Here is a 15,911-nt window from a genome sequence, read left to right on the forward strand (position 1 = left end):
TCCATGCTACAATGTGGGTGAGCCTCGAGAACATTAGGCTGAGTGAAAGCAGCCAGACTCAAAGTCCCCTGTCTTAGCCATCTAGTGCTGCTATAACACAAATACCACAAGTGGATGGCTTTAACGAAGAGAAATTTATTCTCTCACAGTCTAGGAGGCTACAGGTCCAAATTCAGGGTGTCAGCTCCAGGAGAAGGCTTTCTCTCTCTGTCGGCTCTGGAGGAAGGTCCTTGTCCTCAGTCTTCCCCTGGTCAAGGAGCTTCTTAGCACAGGGACCCCAGGTCCAAAGGACGCAGTATTCTCCGGGCTCTTGTTTCTTGGTGGCATGAGGTCCCCAAGTCTCTCTGGTTTTATATCTCAAAAGAGATTGGCTTAACACACAACCTAACCTTGTAGATTGAGCCTTGCCTCGCTAACATAACTGCCGCTAGTCTTACTTCATCAACATCATAGAGACAGAATTTATAACACACAGGAAAATCACATTGGATGACGAAATGGTAGACAGTCACAGGATACTGGGAATCATGGACTAGCCAAGTTGACAGATATTTTGGGGGGATACAGTTCAATCCATGACAGCCCCATACTGTATGATTCCATTATATGAAATATCCTGAATCATTACCTCCATAGATACAGCAGGCTGGTGTTGCCAGGGGCTGGGGGCAGGAGGGAATGGGAGTGACTGCTCAGTGTGTATGGGGCTTCTGTGAGAAAGTTCTGGAACAAGGTAGTGGTGATGGTTGTGCAACATTGTGAATGTATTTAATGTCGCTGAATTGCACACTTTAAAATGGTAACTTCTATGTTACGTGTATTTTACCACACACAAACACACACACTCAATGCAGGTCGCCTTGATGGTCAGATAATGTTAGGAAAAGGGAGAGGACGGTCTAGCAGTGGTCGGCCTGGTTAGACCACATCTGGTGTGTTAGATTTCATCCCAGTGTGTTCAAGAAGAGCCACAGGTCCGTGGAGTGTGGTTCAATGTTGATTTTGAGGCTGTCTGGGAATAAGGCATCTGATGAACTGCTCCAGGTACTTTGAGCCTCCTCATAATAATGGTCTTCAAGGGTTTGAGTTGGGATTGCATTCTCTGCGTGTGACATGAGAGGGCAGAGTTAGGATCAGCAAGAGAAAGATCGTGGCTCAGAGTGGAGGACAGGAACGGAGCGCTTCAGGGGTGTAATGTTGGCCTTTGGAGAGTGCTAACTCCCTGTCACCGCAGCTGTGCAGGGAGCCCCTGAGTGGCTATGGGCCAGGAATGCCGTGGAAAGAAGTTGATGAGTGAAGTTTTCTCGTCTGAATGGCCTGATGGAGCAGTGCCACACAGTGAAACTACCTGAGACCTAGACTTCTGAGCTCAAGGTCCTCAGAAAGAACCCTGCCGTAAAGGTGTGAGTGGTTGTTCTTTAAGGAAGTAGATTTAAGGTGGGTTTTTCATCTTGCTCATGAATAAGTTTTGGAGCAGGTACAGCCATATGCTCTTCGGAAGTGAAGATGGTAAGCCTTTATCTTGCTTACTTTGGACACATTACCAGGAAGGCCAGTTGCTAGAAAGGACGCCATGCTTGGTAAAGTGGAGGGCGACCTCAGCCAGATGGAATGACCCAGTGGCTGCAACAATGCGCTAAAACATAGCAACCATTGTGAGGACGGCACAGGACCAGGCAGTGTTACGTTCTGTTATACATGGGGTCACTATGGGTCTAAGCCCACTTGATGACAACTAACAACACAACAACAGAAAATTAGTCAAGATGTAATAATACGTTCCTTAATCCTTTTTTTTTTTTTTTTTTATAATAACTTTTATTAAGCTTCAAGTGAACGTTTACAAATCCAATCAGTCTGTCACATATAAGTTTACATACATCTCACTCCCTACTCCCACTTACTCTCCCCGTCTTGAGTCAGCCCTTTCAGTCTCTCCTTTCTTGACAATTTTGCCGGCTTCCCTCTCTCTCTATCCTCCCATCCCCCCTCCAGACAAGAGTTGCCAACACAATCTCAAGTGTACACCTGATATAATTAGCTCACTCTTCATCAGCGTCTCTCTCCCACCCGCTGACCAGTCCCTTTCATGTCTGATGAGTTGTCTTCAGGGATGGTTCCTGTCCTGTGTCAACAGAAGGTCTGGAGAGCATGACCGCCAGGATTCCTCCAGTCTCAGTCAGACCATTAAGTTTGGTCTTCTTATGAGAATTTGGGGTCTGCATCCCACTGCTCTCCTGCTCCCTCAGGGGTCCTCTGCTGAGCTCCCTGTCAGGGCAGTCATCGATTGTGGCCGGGCACCAACTAGTTCTTCTGGTCTCAGGATGATGTAGGTCTCTGGTTCATGTGGCCCTTTCTGTCTCTTGGGCTCTTAGTTGTCATGTGGGCTTGGTGTTCTTCATTTTCCTTTGCTCCAGGTGGGTTGAGACCAATTGCTGCATCTTAGATGGCTGCTTGTTAGCATTTAAGACCCCAGACGCCACATTTCAAAGTGGGATGCAGAATGATTTCATAATAGAATTATTTTGCCAATTGACTTAGAAGTCCCCGCAAACCATGTTCCCCAGACCCCCGCGCTTGCTCCGCTGAGCTTTGAAGCATTCATTTTATCCCGGAAACTTCTTTGCTTTTGGTCCAGTCCAATTGAGCTGACCTTCCATGTATTGAGTGTTGTCTTTCCCTTCACCTAAAGCAGTTCTTATGTACTGATTAATCAATAAAAAAACCCTCTCCCACCCTCCCTCCCTCCCCCCCTCGTAACCACAAAAGTATGTGTTCTTCTCAGGTTTACTATTTCTCAAGATCTTATAATAGTGGTCTTATACAATATTTGTCCTTTTGCCTCTGACTCATTTCGCTCAGCATAATGCCTTCCAGGTTCCTCCATGTTATGAAATGTTTCAGAGATTCGTCACTGTTCTTTATCGATGCGTAGTATTCCATTGTGTGAATATACCACAATTTATTTACCCATTCATCCGTTGATGGACACCTTGGTTGCTTCCAACTTTTTGCTATTGTAAACAGAGCTGCAATAAACATGGGTGTGCATATATCTGTTTGTATGAAGGCTCTTGTATCTCTAGGGTATATTCCGAGGAGTGGGATTTCTGGGTTGTATGGTAGTTCTATTTCTAACTGTTTAAGATAACGCCAGATAGATTTCCAAAGTGGTTGTACCATTTTACATTCCCACCAGCAGTGTATGAGAGTTCCAATCTCTCCGCAGCCTCTCCAACATTTATTATTTTGTGTTTTTTGGATTAATGCCAGCCTTGCTGGTGTGAGATGGAATCTCATCGTAGTTTTAATTTGCATTTCTCTAATGGCTAATGATCGAGAGCATTTTCTCATGTATCTGTTGGCTGCCTGAATATCTTCTTTAGAGAAATGTGTGTTCATATCCTTTGCCCACTTCTTGATTGGGTTGTTTGTCTTTTTGTGGTTGAGTTTTGACAGAATCATGTAGATTTTAGAGATCAGGCGCTGGTCGGAGATGTCATAGCTGAAAATTCTTTCCCAATCTGTAGGTGGTCTTTTTACTCTTTTGGTGAAGTCTTTAGATGAGCATAGGTGTTTGATTTTTAGGAGCTCCCAGTTATCGGGTTTCTCTTCATCATTTTTGGTAATGTTTTGTATTCTGTTTATACCTTGTATTAGGGCTCCTAGGGTTGTCCCAATTTTTTCTTCCATGATCTTTATCGTTTTAGTCTTTATGTTTAGGTCTTTGATCCACTTGGAGTTAGTTTTTGTGCATGGTGTGAGGTATGGGTCCTGTTTCATTTTTTTGCAAATGGATATCCAGTTATGCCAGCACCATTTGTTAAAAAGGCTGTCTTTTCCCCAGTTAATTGACACTGGTCCTTTGTCAAATATCAGCTGCTCATACGTGGATGGATCTATGTCTGGGTTCTCAATTCTGTTCCATTGGTCTATGTGTCTGTTGTTGTACCAATACCAGGCTGTTTTGACTACTGTGGCTGTATAATAGGTTCTGAAGTCAGGTAAGGTGAGGCCTCCCACTTTCTTCTTCTTTTTCAGTAGTGCTTTGCTTATCCGGGGCTTCTTTCCCTTCCATATGAAATTGGTGATTTGTTTCTCTATCCCCTTAAAATATGACATTGGAATTTGGATCGGAAGTGCGTTAAATGTATAGATGGCTTTTGGTAGAATAGACATTTTTACTATGTTAAGTCTTCCTATCCATGAGCAAGGTATGTTTTTCCACTTAAGTATGTCCTTTTGAATTTCTTGTAGTAGAGCTTTGTAGTTTTCTTTGTATAGGTCTTTTACATCCTTGGTAAGATTTATTCCTAAGTATCTTATCTTCTTGGGGGCTACCGTGAATGGTATTGATTTGGTTATTTCCTCTTCGGTGTTCTTTTTGTTGATGTAGAGGAATCCAAGTGATTTTTGTATGTTTATTTTATAACCTGAGACTCTGCCAAACTCTTCTATTAGTTTCAGTAGTTTTCTGGAGGATTCCTTAGGGTTTTCTGTGTATATAATCATGTCATCTGCAAATAGTGATAACTTTACTTCTTCCTTGCCAATCCGGATACCTTTTATTTCTTTGTCTAGCCTGATTGCCCTGGCTAAGACTTCCAACACGATGTTGAATAAGAGCGGTGATAAAGGGCATCCTTGTCTGGTTCCCGTTCTCAAGGGAAATGCTTTCAGGTTCTCTCCATTTAGAGTGATATTGGCTGTTGGCTTTGCATAGATGCCCTTTATTATGTTGAGGAATTTTCCTTCAATTCGTATTTTGGTAAGAGTTTTTATCATGAATGGGTGTTGGACTTTGTCAAATGCCTTTTCTGCATCAATTGATAAGATCATGTGGTTTTTGTCTTTTGTTTTATTTATGTGATGGATTACATTAATGGTTTTTCTGATATTAAACCAGCCTTGCATACCTGGTATAAATCCCACTTGATCAGGGTGAATTATTTTTTTGATGTGTTGTTGGATTCTATTGGCTAGAATTTTGTTGAGGATTTTTGCATCAATGTTCATGAGGGATATAGGTCTATAATTTTCTTTTTTTGTAATGTCTTTACCTGGTTTTGGTATCAGGGAGATGGTGGCTTCATAGAATGAGTTGGGTAGTATTCCGTCATTTTCTATGCTTTGGAATACCTTTAGTAGTAGTGGTGTTAACTCTTCTCTGAAAATTTGGTAGAACTCTGCAGTGAAGCCGTCCGGGCCAGGACTTTTTTTTGTTGGGAGTTTTTTGATTACCGTTTCAATCTCTTTTTTTGTTATGGGTCTATTTAGTTGTTCTGCTTCTGAATGTGTTAGTTTAGGTAGGTAGTGTTTTTCAAGGAATTCATCCATTTCTTCTAGGTTTTCAAATTTGTTAGAGTACAATTTTTCATAATAATCTGAAATGATTCTTTTAATTTCATTTGGTTCTGTTGTGATGTGGTCCTTCTCATTTCTTATTCGGGTTACTTGTTTCCTTTCCTGTATTTCTTTAGTCAGTCTAGCCAATGGTTTATCAATTTTGTTAATTTTTTCAAAGAACCAGCTTTTGGCTTTGTTAATTCTTTCAATTGTTTTTCTGTTCTCTAATTCATTTAGTTCAGCTCTAATTTTTATTATTTGTTTTCTTCTGGTGCCTGATGGATTCTTTTGTTGCTCACTTTCTATTTGTTCAAGTTGTAGGGACAGTTCTCTGATTTTGGCTCTTTCTTCTTTTTGTATGTGTGCATTTATTGATATAAATTGACCTCTGAGCACTGCTTTTGCTGTGTCCCAGAGGTTTTGATAGGAAGTATTTTCATTCTCGTTGCTTTCTATGAATTTCCTTATTCCCTCCTTGATGTCTTCTATAACCCAGTCTTTTTTCAGGAGGGTATTGTTCATTTTCCAAGTATTTGATTTCTTTTCCCTCGTTCTTCTGTTATTGATCTCTAGTTTTATTGCCTTGTGGTCTGAGAAGATGCTTTGTAATATTTCGATGTTTTGGACTCTGCAAAGGTTTGTTTTATGACCTAATATGTGGTCTATTCTAGAGAATGTTCCATGTGCGCTAGAAAAAAAAGTATATTTTGCAGCAGTTGGGTGGAGAGTTCTGTATAAGTCAATGAGGTCAAGTTGGTTGATTGTTGTAATTAGATCTTCCGTGTCTCTGTTGAGCTTCTTACTGGATGTCCTGTCCTTCTCCGAAAGGGGTGTGTTGAAGTCTCCTACTATAATTGTGGAGGTATCTATCTCGCTTTTCAGTTCTGTTAAAATTTGATTTATATATCTTGCAGCCCTGTCATTGGGTGCGTAAATATTTAATATGGTTATGTCTTCCTGATCAATTGTACCTTTTATCATTATATAGTGTCCTTCTTTATCCTTTGTGGTGGATTTAAGTCTAAAGTCTATTTTGTCAGAAATTAATATTGCTACTCCTCTTCTTTTTTGCTTATTGTTTGCTTGATATACTTTTTTCCATCCTTTGAGTTTTAGTTTGTTTGTGTCTCTAAGTCTAAGGTGTGTCTCTTGTAGGCAGCATATAGATGGATCGTGTTTCTTTATCCAGTCTGTGACTCTCTGTCTCTTTATTGGTGCATTTAGTCCATTTACATTCAGGGTAATTATAGATAAATAAGTTTTTAGTGCTGTCATTTTGATGCCTTTTTATGTGTGTTGTTGACAATTTCATTTTTCCACATACTTTTTTGTGCTGAGGCGTTTTTCTTAGTAAATTGTGAGATCCTCACTTTCATAGTGTTTGACTTTATGTTAGTTGAGTCATTACGTTTTTCTTGGTTTTTGTCTTGAGTTATAGAGTTGTTATACCTTTTTGTGGTTACCTCATTATATACCCCTATTTTTCTAAGTAAAAACCTAACTTGTATTGTTCTATATCGCCTTGTATCACTCTCCATATGGCAGTTCAATGCCTCCTGTATTTAGTCCCTCTTTTTGATTATTGTGATCTTTTACCTATTGACTTCCATGATTCCCTGTTATGTGTATTTTTTTTTTAATTAATCTTAATTTGTTTGTTTTTGTGATTTCCCTATTTGAGTTGATATCAGGACGTTCTGTTTTGTGACCTTGTGTTGTGCTGATATCTGATATTATTGGTTCTCTGACCAAACAATATCCTTTAGTATTTCTTGTAGCTTTGGTTTGGTTTTTGCAAATTCTCTAAACTTGTGTTTGTCTGTAAATATCTTAATTTCGCCTTCATATTTCAGAGAGAGTTTTGCTGGATATATGATCCTTGGTTGGCAGTTTTTCTCCTTCAGTGTTCTGTATATGTCGTCCCATTCCCTTCTTGCCTGCATGGTTTCTGCTGAGTAGTCAGAACATATTCTTATTGATTCTCCCTTGAAAGAAACCTTTCTTTTCTCCCTGGATGCTTTTAAAATTTTCTGTTTATCTTTGGTTTTGGTGAGTTTGATGATAATATGTCTTGGTGTTTTTCTTTTTGGATCAGTCTTAAATGGGGTTCGATGAGCATCTTGGATAGATATCCTTTCGTCTTTCATGATGTCAGGGAAGTTTTCTGTCAGAAGTTCTTCAACTATTTTCTCTGTGTTTTCTGTCCCCCCTCCCTGTTCTGGGACTCCAATCACCCGCAGGTTATCCTTCTTGATAGAGTCCCACATAATTCTTAGGGTTTCTTCATTTTTTTTAATTCTTTTATCTGATTTTTTTTCAGCTATGTTGGTGTTGATTCCCTGGTCCTCCAGATGTCCCAGTCTGCATTCTAATTGCTCGAGTCTGCTCCTCTGACTTCCTAGTGTGTTGTCTAATTCTGTTATTTTATTGTTAATCTTTTGGATTTCTACATGTTGTCTCTCTATGGATTCTTGCAACTTATTAATTTTTCCAGTATGTTCTTGAATAATCTTTTTGAGTTCTTCAACAGTTTTATCAGTGTGTTCCTTGGCTTTTTCTGCAGATATCCTAATTTCATTTGTGATATCATTAAGCATTCTGTAAATTAGTTTTTTATATTCTGTATCTGATAATTCCAAAATTGTATCTTCATTTGGGAAAGATTTTGATTCTTTTGTTTGGGGAGTTGGAGAAGCTGTCACGGGCTGCTTCTTTAAGTGGTTTGATATGGATTGTTGTCTCCGAGCCATCACTGGGAAACTAGTTTTTCCAGAAAATCCGCTAAAAAAAAACTGCAGTCAGATCCCTATCAGAGTTCTCCCTCTGGCTCAGGCTATTCAGATGTTAATGAAGCCGCCTGGGGAGGGTGGGGGAGGGAACAGAGAGATAGGAGAGTAGCACCTCAGAATATAGCCAGAGTTGCTTGTCTTGCTTGGAATGACTATTATATCTGAGATTCCCGCGGGCGCGTCGCCTATGTGTGCTGTCTGTGTGGAGATTGCCCCCGGGGGGTCTGGCCCGCTGGAGTCACGGTCAGATCCTCCGCTTCCAGCCCCACGCCCAGCGTCAAGGCTCCCCTACTGGGACGGTGCACTCTCGACTCCAAAATCTGTCGCTGCCTCCCGGGGACTTCTCGTCCCTCCAGCCGCGTGGCCGTGCCGCCCCCGTGAACCAGGTGGGCCCCCTCCCGGGGTTAGTTCAGATGGGTGGAGTAGCTCCCCGTGCTTGTGCCGCGACCGAGTGTCCCGGCTGGAACGCTGTTCTCCCCGCTCCAATACCAGTCGCTGCCTCCCGGGGACTTCTCCTACCGGCTGCGTCCCACGCCGCCCGCGCGACCCGGATGGTCACCTTCCCGGGGTTAGTTCAGGGGGTGGAGCAACTCTCCGTGTTTATGGCGTACCTGCGTGCAGTCCAAATCCCTGTGGGACGGTTCCCCGGCTCGGATGCTGCTCTTTCTGCTCCAAGATCAGTCACTGCCTCCCGGGGACTTCTCCTAACGGCTGCGTCCCACGCCGCCCGTGGAACCGGCTAGTCCCCCTCCCGGGGTTAGTTCAGGGGGGTGGAGCAGGTCTCTGTGCTTGTGCCGTACCTGACTGGTACGCTGGCTCCAGGCTCTGGAAACAATCGCTGCTTCCCCGTATTAGTTCGTTCTCCGTCTCTAAATCTGTGTTTGTTGTTCAGGGTTCGTAGATTGTTATGTATGTGATCGATTCACTTGTTTTTCCATGTCTTTGTTGTAAGAGGGATCCGAGGTAGCGTCTGCCTAGTCCGCCATCTTGGCTCCGCCTCCCCTTAATCCTTTTTTGAGGAACCCTAGTGGTGCAATGATTAAGTGCCTGGCTACTAACCAAAAGGTCAGCGGTTCAAACCCTCCAGCTGCTCCGTTGGAGAAAGATGTGGCAGGCTGCTTCAGTAAAGGTACCCTCTGGGGCAGTTCTCCTCTGCCCTGTGGGGTCACCGTGAGTCGGAACGGACTCCGCGCAACGGGTCTGGTTTGGTGCTTTTTCAGGTCGTGAACGTGTATTTGCAGCAGTTCATTCTCGCTGTGGCTCTCGTCCACATACAGCTAGTTGCGGTTGTTGAGTGTCTAATCAGTTTTGTTGCTGCACCTTTCAGGAAAAAGTTTCACGATACTGAATATCTGAAATTTTCCCATAATGGGAACGTTAAAGACTAATACGAGCCTTGGTAGGTTCTTTCACTTTTCTGCATAATGTAGAAAGAAGAAATTGAATGTGTTGGGTGGACCTTCATTGTGATAAAAATAATACATATTTATTAAAGAAATTTTAAAATTACAGAACAGTCAAAAGAGGAGGAAAAATCTGTAAGTTCACTTCCTAGGATCAAACTGACCTGAGATTTCTCTTCATCTTTTTTCTGTGTGTTTAATAGACGGGGTCTGTACAGCACAGATTTTCCATACTTAACAGTGTTACGGAGCCCTGGTGGTGCAGTGGTTAAACATTTGGCTGCTAACCAAAAGGTCGACAGTTCAAATCCACGAGCTGCTCCTTGGAAACCCTGTGGGGCAGTTCTACTGTGTCCTGTAGGGTCGCTGAGTTGGAACCGGCTTGATGGTAACGGGTTTAGTTTTTTTGATTTAGCACTGTTACAAGCATTGTCTGATTCATTAAAAAATTCTTTGTAAATATCAACTGCAGTAGCTCCGGGATCCTCCCTCCCCCATTTTGGTTGTTTTCAATTTTTCCTTAGTGTAAGAAATACTAGAATGAGGTTTGTACTTAAATCTTTATATGCATATCTGATTATTTCCTTGAGCTAGAGTGAAGGAATGGATAGAGGTTAACATTTGAAAGCCTCTGAAAGCTGCAACTATGTAGCAAGGTTGTTAGCAGTTTCAGATCAGAGGGAAAAGCTGCTGGTCTAGCAGGATTTGAGATGCTCGCTGCTGCTTCGCAGGATCTCCTTGTTTGGTGGTAGGTCAGGTGTGGAGACTGTCCAGTGTGAGACTTGGTGTGTGACACTTCTTCCTGTCTGAGGCTCATGCTGGCCAAGGCCAGTGAGCGTGAGGCTCCCATCTGACCCTTGTGCTTCAACACCTCACAGGAGCCGATGCCATGGCCACAGGTCACTACGCCAGGACATCCCTGGAAGATGACGAAGTCTTCCAGCAGAAGCACATTCAGAGGCCAGAAGGGCTTTTCAGAAATCGATTTGAATTTAGAAACGGTAAGCCAGTGTGCCCAGGTCAGAGCCAACTGTTTGTGAACAAAGTAGCTGTTTTGAAGAATGACAGCGGGCTGTAATCTGAGCAGTCGGCCATCCCTCTGTGTGAGCCTGTCTGTTTGGTTTCATGTTTGAGAAGTGGTTGCCAAGAGGGCCATTCTCCCTGAGGTCTGTGACTGGGAACAGGAGAAGCCAGGTCAGGTGCCAGGGCAGGGGCTAGTGAAAAAAGGAATCAATAATTTATAATCCAGCCGTAGGCTCCGTGGGTTGGTGAGTTGAAGGATCGAATAACATTCGAGGAGATATTTCACGATGGCATTTGAGGTGCTGTAGGTTTATCCAAGGCCTCTCCTGCCACGGAGTTTTAGAGGGCTCGAGGCCAGGTGTCCTTCGGTGCAGCAGGTGGGATGGGACCTGCGTTCTCAGCACAGCCCTAGTGCTCAGGCTTTGTGACTGTTTACAAAGACCGTGTGTATCTACAAACTGGTTTACGAGTGTTGGAGAGAGCACAGCTTCTCCCTTCTGGAAGAATGTAAAGGCCAAACAGGGACCTGGGTGGGATGCTGCTGGGCTGTTCTCGTGTACCTGTGTGTAGAAAGATGAGCTCACAGCATTATTAAGTGAAAGAAGAATGGGCCCAGGGCCACCTTTCTGCAGGATTGGCATTTCTCATTGGCAACGTTGCTCCACATCCGGCCTCACAGTCACCTGGGCGTCATTGAATGGCCAGTGCTCCAGCCTTGCTTCCAGCCCCACCTGTGGGCAGTGAGAGTCCCCGGGAGCGGGCAGGTGCTTACATGGCTGTGTTTCACTTCTGTCCTGTTAGCAATATTCCATGGTACATATTCTCATCCCCATTTTACAGATGCAGAAATGGAGGCTTGGTTAAGTCCTTTGTACTACAGGTGGTAGAGCTGGACTTGAATCTGGTTCTGCCTGGTTCCGTAGTTTGAGCTCTTCCTGCTGCAGCAGGCACTGCTGAGTTCTTCACTTGGTGTCACCATGCCCAGCGGAGGCAGGAGCAGGCATGTGGCGCTGTGCCTTCTCTGTGGCCAGTGTGCTGCAGTTGCTTGGCCGCCCTGTTTATTTCTTTTTTTCTCTCCTTCTTGTATCCTTCCCTCCCTTCTTGTATCCCTCCCTCTCTTTCTCTCCATATCTCTTTAAGAAAGCCGGATGTGCTCACAACAGAAAGTTCCCACGTAACTTATGACTCTGGCCCAGACAGGGGCAGCACTGACCTTTACTGGGGAGCCTCGCACTGTCTGTAGGTTGCTGTGAGGAGTCAGGGCCTGCCTTGTGTCTGCCCTGCTGCTCAGGTGGGTGGGGGGACCTCTCAGCTCCTCCTTTCATGGTCCTGGGCCTCTTCACACAGGAAGCATCTCTGTTTCAGGAAGACACAAGTTTGAATGCAAAGCCTGGCCACTTGGGAATGCCACAGCAGATTCACCATGTCACCCTGGATGTGAGCGGCCAGAGTAGATTGAGGACTTGTTACTGTGTTGCTGTCTGGGCCTTTCCCACAGGCCACAGGGACTCTCAGGCTCTGCCGATGACACTGGCCCACATTGGGTTAGGTCTGATGGGTTATTTTAATACTCCCACAGCGTCTTTGTTTCTAGTGCGTTTATTAGGCACAGAAAGCCTTTGTATTTTTGTTGTACTTAGTTGCCCTGGGGAGGTGGGATAGGCTGTCTGGCCTGGCCTGGCCTGGCCTGGCCTGGCCTGGCCTGGGGAGTGGGCCCAGCAGGGCAGAGAGCCTCGCTCAGGCCCCTGGGCCCTGGTCTCCTCTGTAACGAGCGGTGCTGTGCCTGGCCTAGCTGAGTGGCCACGGGCCTGGAGGAGCTGTTGGGTGTGAGAAAGCTCTTGCACATGCCGGCCCTCGGCTGCTGCTAGCTCCCCTCCGCCTCCCTCCGTGATGGTCGTTCAGTTCAAGAGTGGCTACTTTCTTTTCTCAAAATCATAGAATTTGACTTTGTTCTAAAATAACCCAGAGCAAGGAGAAGGTAATGCAGATTGCACCCCATGGTCTGCGGCTTTGATACACACGCAACCTGTTTGACTGAATTCCATTTTGAAATAAAAAGTAGGATTTGGCAGATTGCTCTGTTTACCTATGACCCATTGACTGGATTCTACTTTTCGTTGTTAAACTGGTTTATTGTTTTATGTGTGGAAAGTAATAGAATCAAGATTTAGAAGCCTGGGTTCAGCTTCTCGCCTCGCCATTTTCTACCTGGATTCTTTGGGCAAGCCTTTAATCATGTGAACCTCAGTTTCCTCATCTGTAAAATGGGGATGGTTCCATCTCACATGGCTGGTATGAGAATCAGCCTTGAGTTCAGGGGTAGAGAACACTGACTGCACCCAGAGCTGCCACACTTGTGACTGTCACTGCCATCCTGTGCACGCTTTGTCTGACTTGCTGAGGCTTCTCTTATGCCATAGCCGTTGAGTCAGTTCTGACTCATAATGACCATATAGGACAGGGTAGAACTGCCCCATAGGGTTTCCAAGGCTGTAATCTTTTCAGAACCAGACTGCCATATCTTTCTCCTGTGGAGCAGCTGGTGGGTTTGAACCACCAACCTTTTGGTTAGCAGCCAAGCACTTAACCACTGAGACACCAAGGTCCTTAGGCTTCTCTTAGCTCTAGATAAAGATGAGAAGTGTTGAAAGAAGCCCTAATACTGATATTATGCTTTGGTGTCTTTCCATCGATCCTTGAAGCCCAGAGTAGAGAGCCAGATGGCTCCAATCATGGAATTCTGTGACCCAGCAGACAGGAAGCTGTGTCCTTTCACTGATCTGGGCCAGAGATGAGAGATCCCTCCTTTCCTGAACCAAGACCATGTGGCAAAGGTCAGTCACCTTGCACCATCGCCTCAAAGCCTGAAGATGGTCTTTACAGTAAAATAGAGAATGCAGGAGGAGCTACAGAAGGGCGTCTGACAGGCGCCTGCTTAGACTCTAAACAAACACGATTTTTTACCAAGAAGAGAAGTGCAATTAAAAGTACAGTACTGGCCACTTCTGCTCGTCGAGCCCTGCCCCATTCTGCCTTGCATCCTGACCACCCAGGAGACCACAACCAGTGTCCCTCAGCTGATGCCACATCCCCAAGACTCGGAGGCTTTCTTCACCCACGCAGATGCCCATCATGCCTGGGCCAGACTGAGAGGTGCATGTAAGCAGGATAAGATGGCTCCAGCAGGTGACCAAAATAAAGAATCAGATGGCCTTCTGGTAGAAAAAAAACAGTGAAACTAACTGATATGGAGTACAATAGACTAATACTTAGGGTTCTCCAAGAGATTAGGAAAGAGATCAAGGAAAACGCAGACAAAATCATGGAAAGCACAGAGAAAGCCCACCAAAACATAGCCAAAATCAAGGAAAACATAGACAAAGCCATAGAATTCAGGAAAATAATACAAGAACAAAATGTTGAAATAAATAATTCGAAATCTTACAAAAACAGCAACTGGAAATGGACAGCTCATCCAGAAATGGACGACTCAATAGACGGTTTAGGAGCAAATTTGAAATAATGGAGGACAGCATCAGTGAGATTGAAGACAAATCCACGGGTGCCCCTTTGTTTGAGGAAAAATCTGAGAAAAGAATGAAGAAACATGAAGAAAACCTAAGAATTATGTGTGACACAATCAAGAGGAAGATTTGCACGCGATTGGAGTTACAGAATAGGTAGAAAATGGAAAATATGGAGAAGATTGTTGAAGATTTGCTAGCAGAAAACTTGCCAAATATCATGAAAGACGACAAGTTGACCATCCAAGATGCTCTACAAACTGCATAGAGAATGGAACCCAAAAGAAAGTCACCAAGAAATATTATAATCACACTTGCCAAAACGAAAGACAAAGAATCCTGAGAGCACCTTGAGAAAAGCGAAAAGTCACTTACAAAGGAGAAACAATAAGACTAAACTCTGATTACTCAGCAGAAACTATGCAGGCAGGAAGGCAGTGGGATGATATATATAAAAGCTTGAAAGAAAAAAACCTGCCAACCTAGAATAATAAATCCTGCAAAACTGTCTCTCAAATACGATGGCAAAATTAGGACATTTCCAGAAAAACAAATTAAGGGAATTTTAAAAAACAAATACAAACTTACAATAAATATTAAAGGGAGTCCTTTGGTTAGAGAACCAACAACATCAGACTACAACTGGGTCTAGGACACAGGACAGCATCAGCCAGATACCAACCTAGGTAAAGAACTCTCAATAATAAAACACAGCTAATTTTTTTTTTTTAAAGACTTAAAACAGGGAAACAGAGACATCATTGTGTAAACGACCACAATGTCAAAACAACAAAACGGGAAACAGTATAGGCATAGAACTTTCAAATGGAGAGGAAATTAAGGTAATATGTAACATCAAGGATGTCAAGGCAATATAAAGACTGGTTGAAACTTACGAAGGTAAGTGTAAATTTCAAGGCAACCACAAAGAAAGTTAACGAACCTACTCATCAGAGTAAAAAAGAAGAAAAACGTAAAGTCTCAGTAAACACAAAATGTATAATAACAAAAGAAAAGAGAAATCTACAAACAAAAGGAACTCAGTGCAGGAAAGTAAGAGGAACAAAGAAGATGTAAGCACCACAAAAAAAAGCACAACAATACGATAGCAGTAAACACATACCTATCAATAATCACACTGAGAAAGAAAAGTACAGTGCTGGGAAAGTAAGAGAGGCCTCGAAAACGCCCGCGGCACGAATGTATTCTGGCTCTTAGAAAAAGCACACCTGACACCGTCTCAGTGGCGCTTTCTATGAGTTGGTGTTGTGTCCGGTTTCCCCAGATTGGTCTGAGTTGATTTTAGACTGGCTCTTTTTTCTTACTTCAGGACATTTCCTCATATGATTTTTTACCTTTGAAAATATTATAATCTGAAGTATGAACTAGAATGAATTTCCTTATTACATAAAAATCTGCCTTCCCTGTATCGTTTTTCAATAGTAGATGAATTGGGGGTGAGAATTTTCCTTATATTATCCACGATTGTTTTTTGCTTTTTTTAATTTTCCTAGTAATCTACTAATGAGTATTGATTTTAGTCTCTGACAGATCAGGGGTATTCTATTTAAGTAAACAGGACCTTATTAAAGGCAAAGTATCACTTTTTTTTTTAATTCCTGTAACATGTTTGTTCTTTGCTCTTGGCAGCGGTAAAACTCCTCCAGGCAGCTGACAACTTTAAAGACCAGACCTTCTTTCTCAGCCAGGTTTCCCAGAATGCCTTGAGGAGAACTATCTTCCCTCTGGGGGGATTAACGAAAGAGTTTGTAAAGAAAATAGCTGCTGAGAATAGACTTCATCACGTGCTTCAGAAAAAGGAGGTA

General features: G+C 43.3%; 1 protein-coding gene across 5 annotated transcripts in view; it reads left to right on the top strand.

The window, feature by feature from the left end:
• TRMU (tRNA mitochondrial 2-thiouridylase) overlaps window positions 1-15,911 on the top strand; it is a 46,118-nt gene that overhangs the window by 10,451 nt on the left and 19,756 nt on the right. For 3 of the 5 annotated variants that reach the window (XM_049884684.1, XM_049884686.1, XM_049884685.1), the window contains 2 exons: window positions 10,417-10,539; window positions 15,736-15,908. In XM_049884684.1, coding sequence (XP_049740641.1) covers window positions 10,417-10,539; window positions 15,736-15,908 — 296 coding nt within the window. The remainder of the gene's footprint in view (window positions 1-10,416; window positions 10,540-15,735; window positions 15,909-15,911) is intronic. The other 2 variants (XM_049884689.1, XM_049884687.1) reach the window with 2 other exon arrangements.

This window comes from Elephas maximus, chromosome 4, assembly GCF_024166365.1.
Source record: "Elephas maximus indicus isolate mEleMax1 chromosome 4, mEleMax1 primary haplotype, whole genome shotgun sequence".
In the NCBI taxonomy this organism is placed as follows: Eukaryota; Metazoa; Chordata; class Mammalia; order Proboscidea; family Elephantidae; genus Elephas; species Elephas maximus.